The sequence below is a fragment of the Lampris incognitus genome, chromosome 1, assembly GCF_029633865.1.
Source record: "Lampris incognitus isolate fLamInc1 chromosome 1, fLamInc1.hap2, whole genome shotgun sequence".
NCBI lineage: Eukaryota > Metazoa > Chordata > Actinopteri > Lampriformes > Lampridae > Lampris > Lampris incognitus.
In genome coordinates, this window is record NC_079211.1 from 137,478,775 (window position 1) to 137,500,361 (window position 21,587).

A 21,587-nucleotide genomic window follows, 5' to 3' on the forward strand; every position below is an offset into this window, starting at 1 on the left:
TTTTGGTTGAATCACGAGCGTCGGGTCGAGCCACTAAGTCTCCTCGGCACCACATGAATCACACAATGCAGACTTTTTTTTCCAGCCGTGATTTTTTTGTAGTGTAGTGTAAACAATAGCATGTTTCCCTAAGTCCCCCTTACAGGCTGAAACCATGTAGTACAGCAACACACAAGCGACACGTCCCCGGGGACGACCACCTGAGACAGTGTGAGAGACGATGTCTCACATTATTCTGCTTGGTGTCCCAGGGCCAGGCTGGGAATCGCTCTTAATTCTGGCTGATCTCACATGTGTCCTTTTCACACGCCACCACGGGCACATCTGCACCATTCACCGTCCTCACACAGACACACACACACAGACACACACACACACACATATTTATAAATGCATAAGGAGTACACATGCACCTGGCTGGCAGCGTCACTGAGAAGACACATCACCAATGTCCAGATACACACTCACGTATAAGCATAAACGAGTAGACACAAACATACACAGACTGACACACAATGCACGCACACACACACACACTCAAATGGGCAGAATCTTGGGGATCACGGTGACACAAACACACCTGCATACAATATGTGCATGCAGGTACATGCACACACACACACACACACACACACACACACACACACACACACACACACACACACACACACACACATATTTATACATGCATAAGGAGTACACATGCAACTGGCTGGCAGTGTCGCTGAGGAGATACATCACCGATGTCCAGATACACTCTCACATATAAACATAACCGAGCAGACACAAGGACGTCCGGGAGGGATGGCGGTCTATTCCGTTGCCTACCAACACAGGGATCGGTGGTTCGAACCCCCGTGTTACCTCCGGCTTAGTCGGATGTCCCTTCAGACACAATTTGCCGTGTCTGCGGGTGAGAAGCCGGATGTGGGTTTGTGTCCTGGTCGCTGCACTAGCACCTCCTCTGGTCGGTCGGGGCACCTGTTCGGGGAGGGGGGGGGCTGTTGGGAATAGCATGATCCTCTCACGCGCTACGTCCCCCTGGCGAAACTCCTCACTGTCAGGTGAAAAGAAGCGGCTGGTGACTCCACATGTATGGGAGGAGACATGTGGTAGTCTGCAGCCCTCCCCGGATCAGCAGAGGGGATGGAGCAGCGACCGGGGCGGCTCGGAAGAGTGGGGTAATTGGCCAAGGACGGTTGGGGAGAAAAACGGGGGGGGGGGGGCAGACACAAACATACACAGACTGACACACAATGCACGCACACACACAATGCATATGGACATTCGTCTCCTGCAGATGCCCCCCTAGGCATCACCCTTTCGGAGCCAACGGTGGAATGAAGGCACAGCATCTGGCAGTGATATTGGTGCCATAGGCAGTGTGTGTGAAACTCATACCGGGGTTGATGTGCGAGTCACCCGCGGGTCAGGGGGACCATCACCCCTGCTGCTCACAGGGGTCAAGAGACAACTCATCACAGCCAGGAACCTCCGTGAGCTTTCCGTTGTTTACCCATTGAGTTCTGACTTTTGCACACAATTTGGTCGCCGCACTCGATTCCTCGTTCGCCGTGGCGTTGTTTCTTTCCGTTTCTTCTAATGCTGCTGTTTTCAAGAGGCTGCAACCCAGAGTGCGCACGATGCCAAGCTATCCGGACCCTTCCAGAACACTAAGTACATTGATAGTGATTTAGAAATCCCCCATGATTAAACGGCATTATCTATCGTTTATTTTGGCCCAATTTGCTTTATTCCCCTTTTAGTGGTCACCAGTGCTTCTGTCGAGTCTCCAGATCCTTGTTCTTTTCATGCAACGGCAGTCGCATGGGCCGAAGAAATAAAAATCTCTTTAGCAAAACACATTTCAAGTCAGTGAAATAAAAAAAAAATTTTTTTAAATCCAATAAACCTAAACCAGAGAGAGACAGAGAAAGAGAGAGAGAGAGAGAGAGAGAGAGAGAGAGGGAGGGAGAGAAAGACGGAGAGATTTATTCTGGAACCGCAGCAGTTAATAAAGATCACTTACGGGTTTCAAAAAAACAACAGCATTTCTATTCGACGCGACAGTTTTCCAGCAATGCTCTCTGGAAATGAGGTAAGAGATCTGCACACGCCTTGCTGCAAGTTTCAAAGCACGCATTTTTGTTTTTGCATCCTGAAATCTGGAAAAAAATAAAGCATTTGCACTCCGGTCTGCAGCATTAATTAACAACTACCAATGTTACCCTGTGGTTTGTTTTTCTTTTCTTTCTTTTTTTCATTTTTTTTTTCAGGCACTTTGAAGATCGCTCCACAATAGACAGAGATTTAACCATTCACCACTGAGGGGGTAAAAAAAACAAAACAAAAAAAACGAAAATCCCGAGATTGGATCACAATGCCACATGTTGGCTGATTGCAAGCACAGGAATGGTATCGTAAAAGCGAAAACCGCCTCTTGGGAATCACGTCAGGAAAAATGCTGAGCGGGATATGTTGCCAACTGGTCTTCACCAATGATTGTTAAAGAAAGACCCCCCCCCCTCTTTTCGCTCGCTCCGAGACAGAGGGATGCTCTAATCCCACGCTCATTGTTAGGCTTGTGTGGGACTGGCCGAGTGAAATGGCTTTTTGATGGTGGTGGAGAGGAAGGGGAGCTTTGCCAAGCTCCAAGGGCTTCAGAAGTTAATGGGCCGGCTCCTATGTTGACAGTAAAAATCTCGGATGGAACCGCTGGGCACTTCCAAGACGTTATCTACTTCAGCGGTTTTGGAGATTATCTTTAAAGGGAAAATAGAAAATGACAATGTCAAGTACAAGAGAGATGGTTAAAAGCAATGGTTTAATCAAGACTTATAGCAGATGGAATTATCATAAAGCTGATTTGGGTTGAAGGACAATAATTCCTTATAGTAATGCTGATTCCAGATAAAGGTTGTAGCTCAAGTTGCCTCAAAAAAAAAAGAAGAAAAACCCACAAAAGTGGATTCACATTTTTTATATTTTACACGGCATGCACCCAGAAAATCTTACAGGACAGAATTGCCCCTTGGTAATATGTGAACCAATGAATAATACATCGTCTGTAGAAACTGTAGCCCTTTCATAACAATAAGATGAATAGAGGCCCTATGTGCCCTGAAAACAAGCTTGCACAGAGGTGTGTGTACTGTACACGCCGATCTGTTTCAGAGAGGGAGGAGATAGGGTCACAGACACTGCTTAACCTACCCTAATCCTGCTCACAAGGGCAGCACTGGGTGTACATTTCATAGCTTTTAGGACCGAGGAAGATCCATGCCAGTAGGTCCTCTGGCACGCAGACTGGGCGAGCAGCAAGACAGCCAGAAACCCGGTCAGGGAGGGATAAGATGACTCCGCCTTTGTAAATGTATGTCTGCATGCACGCATGTGCATTTGTGTTTGTGTTTATGCGTGCCGCCCTGAATCTGAGCAAGCTAAATAGGAGTGTGGAGGCTGCATAGAGTGCTCTGAGGCGGCTGTGGTAGGGTTTCTGCCTCCTGTAAACTGACACCTCTCCCAAACACATAATTAATCACAAAAAGTTGCAGCAAACTACCACTTAGACAATGACAGGATAGGGATGAGGAGTGGCAAGGAGAATTAGGTTGTTGGAGAAACAAGGACAAAAAATACTGTGTGTGTACTGTGTGTGTGTGTGTGTGTGTGTGTGTGCGCGCGCATACTGTGTGGGTTCATGCACATGCATTTGTGTGTGGCTGCGTCTGTGGATATGAGTATCTTAGCGCCACCACGATCAGCTTGGGAACAGAGACACTGTCAGCGAGCCACAAGCCATCGGCAGACAGGTCAGATTAGGTTTTTTGTCGTTGGCTTTTGTGCAGATAACCCTGCAATGAATGGCATTTCCCTACTGCCCCTTCACCTCGGGCCTTCCTCACTTGTCAGCTCCCCCCACCAACGGTCAGATAGTGCCTGTCAATTAGCTGAAAGATAAAGTTTGGTGGTGTGTGTGTGTGTGGGGGGGTCTGTTAGCTAAGCACCCTGGTCTATGAGAATCGATGATGATCTGATGTTGATGGCTAGGATGGTGAATACACTGAAGATTGTGGTAATGTTGGTCTATATGAATATATAACCACTAACATACTAACTAGTACAGTCACAGTGATGTTTACACTATTTATTATGGTGGATGGATGGATGGATGGATGGACTGCACGGTGCTGTGCTCTCCTCTTATTTTGCACTGCCTTGAGATGTGCATGCCTTTTCCCTATTGTCCTACCTGTTGTCTGTACTGTCTATATATGTATGGTGGCACTCAGTTTCCCCCTTGAGGGATTAATAAAGCATTTCGTATCATATCGTATTCTGTCACTGATGAGGGTCACGGGAAGAAGGAGGCAGCCTGAAGAAAGAAGAAAAGAGGGGAGAAAAGTTGACAAAGACAGGCATAGTAGTCAGTCTGCTTAATCTGAAGAGACAAGAGATCTCTGTGGTTCTGGGGATGACCATGAGACCAGGGGTATGGCAAAATGGTAGATGGGGGGGGGGGCATGGGGGGCATTGTCGAGACAGATTTGCTTTCACACTCAAAAACGCTCAAATGTCTTCGCTCTCTCTTTCTCCACACGTGCACGTGCACGTACACATACACACATACAGCACAATGCAAACAGAGGAAAATTTATTTTTCACAAATTGGCCAGGTCTTATGAGCAGCCATGTTTGCCAAGTATAATGTAGACGTTAGATTAGGTTGTTTTTTCTCTTGCCTTAGTCACGATTCTTGCTTTCTCTTCTCTAATCTTGCTCCTCTCAGCCACTCGCCCTCTTCTCCTAATAAGCGAATCAGCGTTTCATAACGACTCTTTCGCCTTTTAAACACATCAGAGATGATTGGCCTTGCAGGGGTAACCTAGACAGGATGGTCTCGTGAATTAGTCGATCTGTCAGCAAGCATCAATTCAAACAGACTGAGAGACATGTCTAACATTACCTTCCTATTTCAGAACAGACACACATCTGCCAAACACTGTTACTGAACCAGAGCATAACCTAGCCCACTGACAAATGTTAAAAGGTGTCTGGTTAAGAGATCTTAACGTCACAGTCAATCAGTCAGGGAAAGGAAAAAATCTTGTTTGTGGTGTGGCGGCATTAGCAATTTTTAGCCATGGAAATGATGGGATATTCCCCTACAAATCTATGTAACAATAAGCCTCCTTTTAGGCTGCCAACATATTTTGCCCTTTGTCCTGAGGTCTGTGTTCGTTGCAATGTGCCATTTCTTTATTATAGCTTCACTGGTGCAACGTTAGAAAAAGTAATGTCTCCCCCCTGCGGTTAATATGTAGTACTACAGCTGACAAACAAAATGCAGAACACTGAAACATCTGTCTGTTTTCTAACGACAACCAATGCACGCTCTTTACTATGAAATTAACATCTCAAATTAAATTTCCATGTTGTCCTGCTTGCAATACCTCATCTGAAGGATAACGAAATAGGATACACTGCTACGCTTCCTCCATGGAGCCAATTAACTATCTGTCTTTTGCTGTGATTGTGGAAATTTTTAATTACCGGTCTATATTAAATTCAGAAATTTGGGAAATCCTGAAAAAAATGTCTTATGGCCCAGTTAACTGCAGAAAACTGCATATCAGTGAGTGACAAGGACAGTGGGGATTCTTCAGAAACAGAAGTCATGTCTGCCTTTTGATTTGGAAAAATATGGATACTCAATAAAGTGTCATCTGGCAACAAGGTTAAGGATCAATGGGTAAAACAGCTGGAAGCATGCTTAATTAACCTGAATACTATATACAAATAAGTAGGAAATAAATTTATCCCACTGAAAATAATTCATAGATGGCACTAGATACCACAAAAATTGCATAGGAGGAATCTCATACCAGATGACTGCTGTTGGAAATTTAAGGGAGCTGGGGCCTCTGTTTCACATACACTTTGGTTATGCCTGGCACTTAAAGGACTGGTGGAATAACATTCAACAAGTTTTATTTGAAGTTGTTAAGAGGCAATTCCCAATCACCATAAAGCTATTTATGTTGGGCTTAACAACAAAACTCAAGGACTCTGGCCTCCCCTCCTTTGAAAAGAGGTGGATTATCCTGGCCACCACAACTGCCAAATGTACACTATTGAAACACTGGAAAAAAACAATACCCCCCTCCCTGTGAAGAGTGGGCTACAACTATGGTTCAGCTGGCTAGCTATGAGAGGGTCTCATACTCTCTTTTGGACAAGATAGACCAATTTGAGCTTACTTGGGGCCCATTTGTGGCTTGGTCAAGAAGGACATAGAGGTGGAATTGTGTATTGAATGCTGTATATGGTGGTGTTACTGAATTTTGAGGGGTAATTTTGTTTTATTTTTTATTATTATTTTTTGTTAATATTGTTATTAGTATTGTTTCTTTTCATTTTCTGTCTTTCCCTTTGAAAAACGTTAATAAAATTGTTCATTTTAAAATGTCATCCAGTATTACACTGAGAAACTTGAGAGACAATAATATCAAAATAAATGAGTGAAAAAGCGAAGATAAACTCGTGAAAAGCCTCTCTCGCCCTCATATTCCAGCAAAGCATTTTGAGGTTGTAGATAGCAAGTTTGGAGTGAATACTACGAGTATCCAAACCAAAAGTTCAAATGATCGCCAAAAGGAAGACTTTGAGACTTCTATACATCCTTATATACAAGCATAGTGTATTAAGACAATAAGCAACATTTTGAAAAACAGAAATCTTGGGCAAATAAAATGTTTCCATGATATCAATTGTGTGTCGACATAATGCCATAACTGAGTCAAGTCTCTGGAAAAATAAGATTCGGCACAGAATCAGCAAACATTTGGAAGGACATCACCGTATGAACAAAACACAACCCCTTCTTCAACAGTGATGGAGAGAAACAGAACGCTTATTTACCCAGCTTTTGTATCCATTATCATGTTACAATACAGGTTTTCAGTCGGCAGTCGAAGCATGTGGACAGATTCAAAGGAGTGCATGCTTAAGTTCAACATTATGGTACACTTAACCCTACAACCCCACTAAATAAGTTGCATTTGTTTAATGTCTTGATACATGCTCAATAATCCAGGTAAGAACATCAAAGAAGTTTGAATCAGTTCGTCTGGATACAATGTTTACTGACAGATACATTTAATCTAAAACATATCTGTCAGTAAACATTGTATCCAGACGAACTGATTCAACCTTCTTTGATGTATTTGTTTAACTTTTATGATTTCTGAAATATGTGTCTATATGTCTTGCCATGAATTCTGAGTAATGCAGCTTAAAATCTAACATGAGAAGAAAGTGAGCAAACTGGAATATATGCACTATGAGTGTATTAAGTGGGAAAATATACACAAAAAAAATTGCTTTTCATTCAATTAAAACAAGCAACCTTGCAATCATTTGTTATTTTCATGTGATACATCCCGCCACACCGACATACGTATTGTAACTCAAACAGAAAAATCTTTTGGTCCGCAAAAATGTCTCCGCTATTTCAACTGTGAGCATGAAACCTAAAACAATAAATGGAATTTCAATGTAAGTGTTAAGATATAGACATGTATGTACTATTCAATAAATGTAAGGGAGAACAGTGTCCCTGAGTGTGTGTGTTTGTGTGTGTGTGTTTCTGTCTGTCCACTTAGATAGTCTCTACATAATTTGCAGGAAATAGGCCTTGGCGGCCATCTTTGCTGTACCCCCTCCACCAGGCTTTATCCACCGTTTCCACATCGCTGATGATGTCACCAGGTTCAAAGGAGATCTCTGATTCATCCTCTGTGGGAACCAGGAGATAACACAGTGAAGACCCACTAATCACAACGTAATTAATGCAAGTGGCAGCACTTCACGGATGACAGTTATCCTGTAAATAACAGCTTACCTGCTTGGTAGTCATAGAGAGCCCGAACACACATTTGTCTCTCTGGAATAACCTGAAAGAGAAAAAGAAATGAGAGAAAGGTCAAATATATATGATTCTTAGCTTATGCACCTTTGCAGACAAACTTTCTTGACTTTAAATTGGGCTGGTAAAAGAAATGTGCTGTTCGAATATGTAAAACAACAGATTAAAGTTGACAAATTATTCCTTTGTGTGGGGAACAAGGCCAATGGGCCAAACAACCTAAATAAATTCTGAAGTGTCATAAAATGTATGTGTACAATCATTAAAATATCAGGAGGGTTTTTTTTATATCTTAACATTTTTAATTTTTTTGGAGATACAAATCTTTTATAGCACACTGGTGAGGTTATGTGTTTGCTGATCAGCAGCTACCTGTTGACCGTTCTCTGAGATCTTCTGTTCCTCATCCTCATAGTCTTCCTCAGCCATGCCGTGAAAATCATAACATACAGCCAACTCCGGCATGCTGAGCTCTGTGTCAGACGGACTCATAGATCGCTCTGAAAGGAAACAATATGGAATGGTTTTATATTATTATTATTATTATTATTCAGCCTTTATGCATATTAACATTGGTGTGTGGTGGCTCTACACAGAACATCAATTGGTATAAGTATTGTATAGCATTGTCTAGAATTAAGTGGTATAGTATAGTGTAGTATTGTATAGTGTAGAGTAGAGTAGTATAGTATAGCTTAACGTAGTGTAGTGTAGTGTAGTGTAGTATAATGTAGTATAATGTAGTATAGTATAGTAAAGAAATATTGTTTTTCAAACCTGTGCCGTTCTGTTCCCTTATGTCCTCCTCGTTTGTGAATCCATTAGTTGACAGGACCACAGTCTCTTCTTTGATTTGCTTAGAAATAGATTCAATATCTGAAAAGAATAGTTAATTGGTTGTAACCTCCAACACATTTATTGAGTTATATATAGTATATCAGTTCTAACTTGTTTGTGACATTGTGATAGATCTATTAGTAAATCATACTTTAAATAAATTTGACGTGTTTTTGATACGAAACCTATGACTGCTGACTCCTCCTCTTCCTCAACGACAACTGGCTCGGCAGGGGCATGATTGTAATCCGATTGGTCATTCTCCTGCTCATCTTCCTCTGCCGATCCTTCCTCCAGCACTATGTCCACAGGTGTTTCTGTTTCCTGTTTAGATCCCTCCTCTTCCTGTTCCTCAACAGTCTGGACAAGTTCTGTGGTGACAATGCTGGTTTGTTGATCCGATTCAGGCTTATCTTCTTCCTTCTCTTCTTCCTCATCTTCCACATCTTCCTCATCTTCCTCCACCAACACAGCTTGCACTGTGTAGACAGTGTTTGAGAGCAGCTCAGCGTCAGTGGGAGCGGCTGTGTAAAAGTTTTGAGAATGGAGAATTTGACAGCAGTTAGAAGCTAAATTAAAATACTGCATGTAAGAGCAGCTTTTGAGGCAACATCTTGTACTCCTGCCCATATGACAAAAATAATATCTGTTTGTCTCAGGCATGCCATGTATCAAGGCTGACATGACTGAGATTCAATGGAGTTAAAAGGTATTGCAGAATGATAATTCCAATGCTTTATGTCCCGTATAACAACCTACCTGTGTTTGGCTGTGGGAACTCGGGGAGGGGCGCTAAAGGGGCTTGTGGAAGTGGACCAGTCTCAGAGCAGACTGGAGCAATAAGAGACAGCTCAGGCAGGGGTGAGGTATCTGGGATTGTAGGTAGTAGTATCTGGGCCTGGCTCTGGGGCGGGGTCTGCAGGACTGGAGAGGGGGGAAGACCCTCTGGCTGAGACTGTGTAGGATTTCCTTGTGGTAAGTCGGCAGGGAAGGGAGCTAGGAGACTAGGGGAGGCAGGTGGCGCAGAAGGCTGTGTTGGAGAGGGAGATCTGGGCTTGACATGATCCTGACTATGGGGGCTGCCCGGCGGGAGGCTGGGCAGGGCTGAGACAGGTGGAGCAGAGCGTAGAGGTGACGGAGGTGGTGACATTGTGAAGGCTTGGGGCCTTTGCGGAGACACAATTGGACGGAAGTTGGGGCTGATGGGCGGGGAGGTGGTGCGGTAGAAAGGGGAGGGAGGGGCTCTGGAGAAAGGAGAGACCAGTGGAGGACTGCGTGGGGAGGTTGCAGTGCTGCTGTCTGACTTGGAGAAGATGAAGGCAGTGTCTGTCAGGCTGCGCTGGTATCGCCTCAATGGAGGTTTGCCTGGGCGAGGGCGAGAAATTCAGGGAATTGAGGGGTCAGTTTGTATATATACATCTAAAATGTTCAGCAACTTCCACACTGTGCAGTTGATGCACAGTTGCACACAAACATTAAAACGCAGATGCTTTGTGGGCATGATAGTTGGAAGCAATGTTGTCAAAGGATTCAGAATAATACACTCTCTCTCTCTCACTCACACACACTCGCACATAAACAGACAAACTCTACCTGAGCGGTTTGACCCAGGGCTGGTGGGACTTTGTGATGAGGAGGAAAGTTGTCTGAAGAACTCCCTCGGGTTCATAGAGCGCTGGGACACCAATACTGCAGCCTCCTGCAAGTCACACGAGCCAATTTTAAACAAGTAGGTGACTGTTGTTTATCATCACAATATTTTGAACAGGTCTGCATTTTGATCACAGCAATTCACATACTTTCATTTTTCAGGTATATTGTCAAGTATAAATAGGCATCTGCAAGAGTTTTATACAAGTCGTGGTTAATATTAATGGCATTAGCAGTGGCAATGGCATTAATTTGGGTCTACATTTTGTGGGTGTAGTATTGACTTTATAATCATCAGTAATTCTGAGGTTAAACTTGAACGTGTTTATTTATTTATTTATTTTTGATTTTGAGATACTTCATTGATCCCCGTGGGAAAATTACACTGCATTTAACCCATCCTAGCTGTGTAGCTAGGAGCAGTGGGCAGCCGCCGTGCAGCACCCGGGGACCAACTCCAGTTCGTCTTGTCATTGCCTTGGCCAGGGGCACAGACAGGAGTATAAACCCTAACATGCATGTCTTTTTGATGGTGGGGGAAACTGGGGCACCCGGAGAAATCCCACCGCAGACACGGGGAGAACATGCAGACTCCACACAGAGGATGGCCTGGGATGACCTCCAAGGTTGGAGAACCCCGGGGTTTGAACCCAGGACCTTCTTACTGTGAGGCGACAGTGCTAACCACTGCGCCACCCACATGTGTGTTTGTGACATTATTTACAGATACTAAATTTAATTGGAGCCATGCATTTATCTTTTCAAGTCAACACCGACCTACAGTTTGTAACTGTATATTGACTCGCACAATTAAAGTTCAGTCATTTCTGACACAGAAGTTATCTCAGGAAGTGCTTATTGTCATGTTGGCCTGACAGGCCTCCAGAAGCCTCGAATTCACTCACTGCTGCTTTCTCTATGGACTCGCTCCTTCTGAGATGAGCCCTCATGTCCTCCTCATGTTCCCGCTGTTGCTGCTCCTGTTAGTGCAGAGGGATAAAAGTTAACAGTTAAATGATTCGCACACATTTACACACAAAGACCCATATATACACTACTGTTCAAAAGTTTGGGATCACCCAAACAATTTTGTGTTTTCCATGAAAAGTCACACTTATTCACCACCATATGTTGTGAAATGAATAGAAAATAGAGTCAAGACATTGACAAGGTTAGAAATAATGATTTGTATTTGAAATAAGATTTTTTTTACATCAAACTTTGCTTTCGTCAAAGAATCCTCCATTTGCAGCAATTACAGCATTGCAGACCTTTGGCATTCTAGCTGTTAATTTGTTGAGGTAATCTGGAGAAATTGCACCCCACGCTTCCAGAAGCAGCTCCCACAAGTTGGATTGGTTGGATGGGCACTTCTTTGAGCAGATTGAGTTTCTGGAGCATCACATTTGTGGGGTCAATTAAACGCTCAAAATGGCCAGAAAAAGAGAACTTTCATCTGAAACTCGACAGTCTATTCTTGTTCTTAGAAATGAAGGCTATTCCATGCGAGAAATTGCTAAGAAATTGAAGATTTCCTACACCGGTGTGTACTACTCCCTTCAGAGGACAGCACAAACAGGCTCTAACCAGAGTAGAAAAAGAAGTGGGAGGCCGCGTTGCACAACTGAGCAAGAAGATAAGTACATTAGAGTCTCTAGTTTGAGAAACAGACGCCTCACAGGTCCCCAACTGGCATCTTCATTAAATAGTACCTGTTAGAGCCTGTTTGTGCTGTCCTCTGAAGGGAGTAGTACACACCGGTGTAGGAAATCTTCAATTTCTTAGCAATTTCTCGCATGGAATAGCGTTCATTTCTAAGAACAAGAATAGACTGTCGAGTTTCAGATGAAAGTTCTCTTTTTCTGGCCATTTTGAGCGTTTAATTGACCCCACAAATGTGATGCTCCAGAAACTCAATCTGCTCAAAGAAGTGCCCATCCAACCAATCCAACTTGTGGGAGCTGCTTCTGGAAGCGTGAGGTGCAATTTCTCCAGATTACCTCAACAAATTAACAGCTAGAATGCCAAAGGTCTGCAATGCTGTAATTGCTGCAAATGGAGGATTCTTTGACGAAAGCAAAGTTTGATGTAAAAAAAATCTTATTTCAAATACAAATCATTATTTCTAACCTTGTCAATGTCTTGACTCTATTTTCTATTCATTTCACAACATATGGTGGTGAATAAGTGTGACTTTTCATGGAAAACACGAAATTGTTTGGGTGATCCCAAACTTTTGAACGGTAGTGTATGCACATGAATGCACACGCCCATGTAACTTTAAATCTAGTACGTCTAAATGTAATCGCTGATTCAAAAATCTGATTTACAGTGTATGCCTCACATTCACACACACACACATTCATACACTGATGGTGGAGGCTGCCATGCAAGGTGCCAACCTGCTCATCAGGAGCAGTTAGGGGTTCAGTGTCTTGCTCAAGGACACTTTGACACGCTGTCTGCAGGAGCTGGGGTTCAAACCAGCGACCTTCCGATTACCAGATGACCCGCTCTACCTCTTGAGCCATGCCGACCAATAGGCACGTACTCACAAGTAAACGTGTTTGTACTCACCCATCTTGATCTCTCTCGTCTGCGCACCTCTTCTTCTTGCTCCGCCTTTTTTCTCCTGCCAAAGAGAGATCACGTCTCATCATCATTAATGCAAACCAGTCATTATCAACCCAAAGAACACGACTGACTGCATGTGATTCTTTTCACCCTTATTTGCATTGATCTGGATACGTTATGGTGCAGGGGAGGGAAAAAAAGAGGGTCTGATATTTCTGTGGCTCAAACCTCTGCTCCTCGATCATCTGCAGTTTCTCGTTCATCTTCCTGTCTCTCTCCTCAGCTTCCCGTCGCTCCTTCAGGACTCTCTCTCTCTCAAGACGTCGTCTCTCCTCTGCAGCTCTTCTCCTCTCATCCTCCTTCCTTTCTTCCTCCTCACGCTGACATTTACACACGGAGAGAAGGTGTGAGACTGAATCATACTTTCAACTGTAAATCTAACCCGTGCTTAAACAAACAACCAAGCCTGAATGTCTTCAGATGAAATGCATTTTAAATAAAGCTTTGAGCACCTCTGCACGGGCCCAGAAGGAGTCCCTGTTGATCCTTCTCATTTCCATTGCGGCGTTAGTTTTTCTGTAGTTGGTGCCCTGTTTACATAGGGGGTAAAAGTGAGCAGATAACAACACAAATGTGATGCAAAACTGGCTCATGACAAACAGGGAGGTATTTTTAAGTTGGGAAATGCATTTAATAACTCCCTTTTGACATGCAAAAGTCGATCTGATATCATCATGCGGTACAACACAACGTCGTGTAGTAAACCTTTGAGTTACATGACAGATCTTATACTTGTAGTTGGTAAATTAGATAAGGCAAGATTCTCCAAGTCCTTCCCCATCCTTAATATTTTCCTGGTTGAATTAAATTTGTACATAAGATACATTAACCCTTAAGACAAACAAAAAAGGTGAATGCACACTTGTATTTTAAAGAATTATTTTCTGTGGCCCTTGATTAAAGCATATTGACTTTTATTGATGTTTTTGTTGATTTATGTTTGAATACTTATTTTTTTGTATTTAATTTTATTTGCTTACTTTTTCATATTTCATTTGATTAATATCTAATTTTTTCTCACATATCGGAATCGTGAATTGTACAAGAATCTGCACTCCACGTCCACCAGCTGAATGTGTCTGTATGTTCATAATGTTCATTAAAGAGGAAAAATAAAAATTTCTGCAAAAAACTCAGCTCTATGTTGCTATCTAGTGGACAGATGTGGCATTACAGGGGACTCACCACTGTTTCCTCCTTCTCAGCCGATCTGGAGCTCCTCCTCACACGGTCCATAGGGCCACGGGCCTGCACTTTACTGAGCTCGGCTCTTATCTTCTCCTCCGTCACATCATCTGCCTTCTCCGCACTGATGAAGACATGAGCCTCCTAGGGCACAAAGGACGGTGGGTGAAGACGAAGATATGGCAGTTAAAGCACAACGTGGGCGTGCTGTTTGTCAGGATACTCTCCACACACTCTTACCCACAATGTCCATTCACATGCAACAAAAAAAAAACACACAAATACACACACAATGTCCCTCCGCCGGGTTTCTCTTGGCCTGACTTGGGGTCTGAAACAGTTGTGTAATTGCTTTAGACAAAAGAATGAAAGGGAACAAAATTATCCTTCGCTGTCAGTGAGAAGACAGAAATGTTTCGAGTCGGATGATTCGGAGAGAGCAGAGGGGGGAGATGGGGCAGAAGGAGGTGTAAACAAGATGAGTAGGCAAAGGAGATAAGAGGAGAGCTCGAGTGTCAGCATGAAAGAGGGAGAAAGAGAGGAAGAGACGTTACGTAAAACAACAGCTAGTCCATAACGAGAGAGTCAATCTAAAAGTGGATTCTAGCTAAAAAAATAGATGTGATGTGCAATGACTCAAGGTTCAATTTTCTTCTCCTACAGAACAAATTAAAATCTAGGTGTGCACACGTGTGCGTGCATGTGTGTGTGTGTGTGTGTGTGTGAGACTCTGTCCTCTAACAGGAAGCAATACTTACAGTGACCTTGCACAGAGCAATCAATGGCTTTAAGAGCACTACAATGTAGCATACCAACATGCTACACTGTATCACAGGGATAGGCAACACGGTCCAGAAAGGTCCGGTGTGGGTGCAGGTCTTTGTTCCAACCAAGGAGTTACACACCTGAGTCTACAAATCAAGGTCCTTAGCAAAGACTATTGGTTGACTAATAGAATCAGGTGTGTAACTGCTTGGTTGGAACAAAGACCTGCACCCACACCGGCCCTCTCTGGACCATGTTGCCTATCCCTGCTGTATCCTATCATTCTGTCACTGCCATACACACAAGGCACACACAAACACACAAAGCATGGAACAGTAAAGTCTGGCGTGGCAAGGATCGCTGGAAAAAAATGGAAATAAGTTGGGACTAAATTAAAAATGAAGTGGATCTGCGTGCAACACCGCGCAGCTCAACACTCTGCAAAAACCGAAAACTAACTACGTCCATGTGTCTGCGACTCACCATCACAATACTGCAAGGTGCTCTGAACAAAAGTGCAGATGGGTCAGCCAGACTGATCAGTGCATGCTCACTCGAGCTGCCATTTCTGCCAGCATTTACAGAGGAGAGAGGCGCGTAGTGCCTGATAGAAAGGTTGCTCAGAAAACAGGAGTGTGACCTACATTTCCCTGCTTGCTGTGTCTAAATCATGTTTCTCTTTTTGCATAATTATCACAAGGGCATGTCTTTTTCCAGATGGATCCCATTCCAACTACCATGGCCTTCAGGAATCAAACCCATGCTTTTTACCCCAACCCCCCCCCCTTCTCAATATATGTTTCTCCCTTCTGCCTCATTCATTTCTGCCCGTTAGCCCCTTCCACCAGCGTCTCCCCCGAGTCGGTCTGAGAGTCCCCGTCGACGAAGGGGAGGTGGGGTGGGGCGACGGGAGTGCGGCGGTGGTGGAGACGATGGCGTTAACCTCTTCGTTTCTTAAGTGTCTGTTATTACATGAGAAATGACGGGTCAGCATGACGTAATCTACTTTGGAAACCTGACTCTACGGGCGCTCCTCGTTTACAATGGAGCTACTGTTCTCGGTCCAAATCCTGCTCCCTTATTCGAAAGAACCAATGCGTCTTGACAGGATGTTGCCAGGCTTTTGTGTCAACAAATACAAGTGTGCTACATGCTAGGTTAAATAGATTTAAAAAAAAAACCCTCATAGTCCTTAAAAGGGGGATATAAGAAAGAAGGACTCAGGTGCACCATTTTGCATCGCCATTTTGCATTTTCTCTCTTCACTTATGTGTGTGTTTTCTTCTCCTCTATCCTCTGCCTATCTTGTCAACTCTTCCAGTGTCAAAATGATATTGTGCGCGCACGCGCGCACACACACACACACATACACACACACACACACACACACACATGCATGCATGCAAATACGCAGTCCAGCAGGCTCCACATTCAGTATTCAACTAGGAATCCAGGATTAGTTCAGTGTAAGTGTATAATAATGGAAACATCTGCATCCAATTCACATGCTATTCTTCTTCATGTAATGCCAAACTCCAGTTAAAACACACCCAAATTTGCTGGGGGGGGGGGGGTAGGATGCATTGACACAACCTTCACACTGCCAGCTGAGACATGAACTGGGATTGAGAGAGAGAGAGAGAGAGAGAGAGAGAGAGAGAGAGAGAGAGAGAGAGAGAGAGAGAGAGAGAGAGAGAGAGAGAGAGAGAGACCTGGCAGAAAGAGGGAGAGAGAGAGAAAACCTGGCAGAAAGAAAGAGCGAGAGAGAAAACCTGGCAGAAAGAAAGAAAGAAAGAAAAGGATATAGTGAAAAAAGTGCCTAGGGGACTCTGGATGTTGCACATACTCTCATTTATTATCTGGGAAACCAAATCCAAGCTAATAAAAGCAAGATTTTTAGAAAACAAACATAGGTCTAGTTCTCATTAAATTATCATCAGTCAGTGTCAGTATGTAGGTCATTTAAGTAGTCTGCCTTCCCACTCATCCCAATCCCCTAACCAAGGACAAGAAGGAATTTGGGAGATTGTCAGATTAGTTTGCGTAAGGCTACTGCACCTGTTGTCCTTTACCACAAGGGGGCAGAGTACTAACACTCTGCCCATGAAGTTCTATTGGCACCTTATATACATACTGTATATTACATGTCCTGTCCTCACTGTGCCCTACTCACACACACACACACACACACACACACACACACACACACACACACACACACACACACGTTAAGGTCACAGCACCTTCACAGTAGCAGTCACAAGAAAGAAAAAACAGTCACAACACAAATTTGCTTACGTGTTGTGTAACGTCGGCGATAAAACAAAGGAAGAACATTCGCGTTGCATGACTGTGTTAGCCTCGAGGCTTAGACTCGCTAAAGACCTTCGACAATTTCAACAAAATTAATAAACCGTATCAACAGGGCAGGGGAAGGTATTTCGAAATGCATAATTTCTCAGACTGCTACTGGCACCTATGAGCTCATGTGATGGACGGGACACAGGAGACTGCCAGACACTATAAAACCAACACGTTTGGTAAGCTTCGACTAATCTTTCAAAGATTAATCATTTATAAAGTCAAGATGTTGCGTGTTTTCTTTCCCACACAGTGGTGTGATGTGCACCACTGTGCTCCTTTACAAGCTCCTCACCATGTTTTGAAATCAGTCACACTTGGTGTGATACTGACGCGAGGTTTCCGGTGTCGGGGGTCTGTCTCACCGTTGTCATATCAAACTCTTTCCGTGAGATAAGATGCTAAGGTCGACTTTGTGACCTTGACGGAGCGACTGACCTGGTTGTGTCTGTAGGCATAACCAGGTCAATAGGACCATAAAGATAGGATAGCATTGTAATGTATCATTATGTAGCTCCTATGTCAGGATCTGCCTGCTAATGTAAGCCACATGCGTGGCCATTACATCACCGCAGCAGAATGATCTGCTCTCTATCAGCCTGCACCGGCCTCGCCTGGCGAAACAAAGAGCGGTTAGCAGCCGGAGCCCAGAACTGCTGCTGACTAATGGAGCATTTATCAGAAATCGTTGGAGAAGCTGCACTCGCCGTCCTTTATAAAAACCCACATGCCAACTAGAACCCCCCACGGCCAACAAATGAACAAATGGATCCAGGATGGCATCTGTTCATAGAGAAGCTGTGTGGACGGTAGTGATAATGAAGTTGGTGTCGTTTTATTTTTCCCCTTCTCTCTTCCCAGTTGTACCTGGCCAGTTACCCCACTCTTCCGAGCCTTCCCGGCCGCTGCTCCACCCCCTCTGCCGATCCGGGGAGGGCTGCAGACTACCACGTGCCTCCTCCGATACATGTGGAGTCGCCAGCCGCTTCTTTTCACCTGACAGTGAGGAGTTTCGCCAGGGGGACGTAGCAACCCCCCCCCCCGCCCCGAACAGGCACCCAGAGGACCAGAGGAGGCGCTAGTGTAGCAACCAGGACACATACCCACATGCCCGCAGACACAGCCGATTGTGTCTGTAGGGACACCCAACCATGCTGGAGGTAACACGGTGATTCGAACCGGCGATCCCCGTGTTGGTAGGCAACGGAATAGACCGCTATGCTGCCCATGATAATGAAGTTTGTGGTGGCATGGGACTGGCCAGTAATGTATGATTTGACTGTTTGCCAAGGTCAGAGGTCTCGGTTCTCCCACACTTCACATGAGAAGACAGAAGGATTCACTTCCCTGCAGGTCTTGTTGACCAAGTCACTATTACTTTACCATGCAGAAAAGTACAGACAGCCAAGGATGGTGGTGACACATGTGCACACAAATACACGTTAACACATGCACCGTGCATGTGCTACACATGTGTGCATATAGACACCTCTCACAAACACTATGAACACAATAGAAATCCTATTTCTACATGGAAACGGCCTCATAGTAAAGTAAGGGGGTTTCAAACTGGCTCACAGAACCCAAATACAATATTAACTATTTAAACAACAGACCCGAAAAAAACCAAAAAAAAAACATTCCACAAATGCTTTTGCAGTTGACTTGGTGATGCCTTTATATGGAAACTTGTAAAGCTAGGGGTCTGCCCACAAGCTGATCTTAACTCCCAAACCTTTCCTGTCAGATAGAAATGTTAAAGAAATACCGTTTAATGGGCATTGATGGAGGGGGGGGGCGTGAGTGTGTGTGCATGTGTGTGTGTCCACTTCACAAACTCACCCAAATTGTATAAATAGCTATAAATTAACAAAGCCCTCTTCATCATTTTGTTTTTTCAAAACGCTCCCTCGCATGAATCCCCATTCATTTCTCCATTTCCTGTCTCCCTCGTCACTGCTTAGCCAGTGATGTGTTGGACTTCCCTCTCTCCCTGACATAGCAGTGGACATACATAGAACCAAAACAGCAATGGGACAGGAAGTAGACTGAGGACAGGAAACGCAAAACAATGTAAGGTAAACTACTAAGTGTAAATATAGAGCGGGGGAGTATGTGAGCTATGTGTGTGGAGAGGGGAGAGAAATAGTGATAAATGGAGAAAGATACTGAGGAGACAGGAGAAGGAAGGTTGTCCTTGCCCTGCATGTGTCTACGCATGTATAATGTCCATGAATTCGTGGACCTATTGAGAAGTTTGTATAAATATAACCAAACTCACACACCCACATATTCACACTTTGACATCATTATTATTCACTCCTTCATGCCTGGTCTAGCAAGCCCCTCCCTCCTGTGACATCACATCTATCTATTTGTATTATTCTGACAACGGTAGCCACGGAAACCGTTTGTCCATGCTTCAAAATAATGGGAAGAACAATGTTACAGGCTGACTGGAGATCGAAAAACCACTGATGGTGAGGAAAATTTTACAATTTGTGTGAGAAACATGGGAGAGAGAGAAACAGAGAGAGTGGGGGAGAGAGAGAATGAGAGGGTGGGACAGAGAGGGGGAGAGAGAGAATGAGAGGGTGGGACAGAGGGGGGAGAGAGAGATAAAGAAAGCGTGAGTTTATGTAATATACGTATACTTGGGGGGTTGCAGATCTCACATCTGCAGATAAAGCACATATGCACAACACAAACAAATGTTACATCTAACATAGTACAGTGAGAGAGAGAGAGGGTGAGATAGAGATGGGGGAGAGCGAGAGGGGGAGAGAGAGAGATAAAGAAAGAGTGAGTTTATGTAATATACGTATATTCGGGGGTGGTTACAGCTCTCACATCTGCAGATAAAGCACACATGCAGAACACAAACAAATTTCACATCTGCCATACATAGTACAGTGAGTTCATATCTGATGCACACTTAAGTGGGAAAATGGACTAAAGCAACTGTGTTTTGGAGGACTTAAGACAGCGGTGCTTGTCTGTTCCTGTGGGTCAGTGCATGTAGCTGTACCTTAAAGAAGTTCTTAATGGCAGGTATGTGGGTGACGCATTCTGTCCTTCTGTACTCGTCCACATTTTGGCCAACCTGCAGTCAAAAACAAGGGGGAAAAAATAAGCACTGATACATCATGTCGCTCACTGGGAGGGAGGGGGGTGAACTGGGGGAAGAAAGGAGAGGGGAAATGGATGAGGCAGGTAATTATACCTCAGCCATTTGAATGGATGACCCCCCCACCCCCACCCAATACATTTTGATCAATTCTCTAAATCCATTTTCATTGTAAATTCATCATTATAGGACCCGTTCAGCGGGTCTACCTTTATAATACATGTAAATGTGTGTGTGTGTGTGTGTGTGTGTGTGTGTGCATAGTTTGCAGCTTGTCAGGCTGCAGATGTAACCTCTAACCCCTGCACAGCATTCCACATTGTATCTAGTGAGAAAGGCCAGCAGAGTACATTGCAAACATTCGAAGCATCTGTTACCATGTCCAAATTGTGTGTAGAACAAGAGTGTGTTCTGTATGTATTTGCAGACCGTGTGTGAGTGTTTGTGTGCATGTGTGTGTATGTGCCTGTGTGTGTGTGTGTGTACATACACACAGGGTGTTGTGATGCGTCTAGTGCAGCAGTGTGTAGTTGGAGGGAAGGTGCATGTGTTCTTCCAACCCGCTTGTGTCCTTCCTGCCCTTAGCTTGCTGCCGCTGGCTAGCCTTTGTGGCGAATAGGGAAGCATCCTAGCGTGTAAGCCTTCCCTTGCCAGTACATAGCCTCTCCTTCACCAAGACTCCTGCCAGGCCTCCCCGTGGCCACACGTGGTAACTGGGGTCTTGCGGCCCCAGGCTAACTTGGCAGGGGATCTCGGAGCAGCAGTGGGCCCCAGAGATATGGTGTGCAGGCCCACCCTGGTGGACACGCCCTGGCACCTATCAACCACTGCCCCGCTGCCTTGTGGGTGAGTCTGGAAGACATAAGGCTAAGGGAGCTTACCCCAACAGAAAAGCAAGCTGTGGCGGCACGCTTCGAGGCGGTTTCCGAAAAACTGGATTTCCGGCAGCCCCCTGCAGTTGTGTGGAGGTGCCGGTCGTCTAGGGATCCCCCTTGCCATCGGAACCATCTCCTCTACAATCAAGTCATGTGGCGTTGGGAGAAGCGCACCCCCCATGCCACTTTAAAAACCATCTCTGCGCAGGTATCTTCTGCTATCTGA

The 21,587-nt window shown here is 44.4% G+C and overlaps 1 protein-coding gene across 2 annotated transcripts in view; it reads right to left on the reverse strand.

Annotated features, from left to right (window-relative positions):
• Nucleotides 1-5,684: 5,684 nt before the first annotated feature.
• Nucleotides 5,685-21,587, reverse strand: part of si:dkey-40c11.2 (drebrin-like protein A) — a 44,625-nt gene continuing 28,722 nt past the window's right edge. The window contains exons 4-16 of one of the 2 annotated variants that reach the window (XM_056274851.1): nt 20,388-20,462; nt 14,234-14,377; nt 13,501-13,578; nt 13,217-13,368; nt 12,992-13,046; nt 11,320-11,394; nt 10,358-10,463; nt 9,524-10,129; nt 8,950-9,288; nt 8,705-8,803; nt 8,300-8,427; nt 7,904-7,955; nt 5,685-7,797 (exon numbers count right to left, since the gene is read on the reverse strand). In XM_056274851.1, the coding sequence (XP_056130826.1) occupies nt 7,661-7,797; nt 7,904-7,955; nt 8,300-8,427; nt 8,705-8,803; nt 8,950-9,288; nt 9,524-10,129; nt 10,358-10,463; nt 11,320-11,394; nt 12,992-13,046; nt 13,217-13,368; nt 13,501-13,578; nt 14,234-14,377; nt 20,388-20,462 (2,046 nt within the window). In that variant the 3' untranslated portion in view covers nt 5,685-7,660. The remainder of the gene's footprint in view (nt 7,798-7,903; nt 7,956-8,299; nt 8,428-8,704; nt 8,804-8,949; nt 9,289-9,523; nt 10,130-10,357; nt 10,464-11,319; nt 11,395-12,991; nt 13,047-13,216; nt 13,369-13,500; nt 13,579-14,233; nt 14,378-20,387; nt 20,463-21,587) is intronic. The other variant, XM_056274844.1, reaches the window with a different exon arrangement.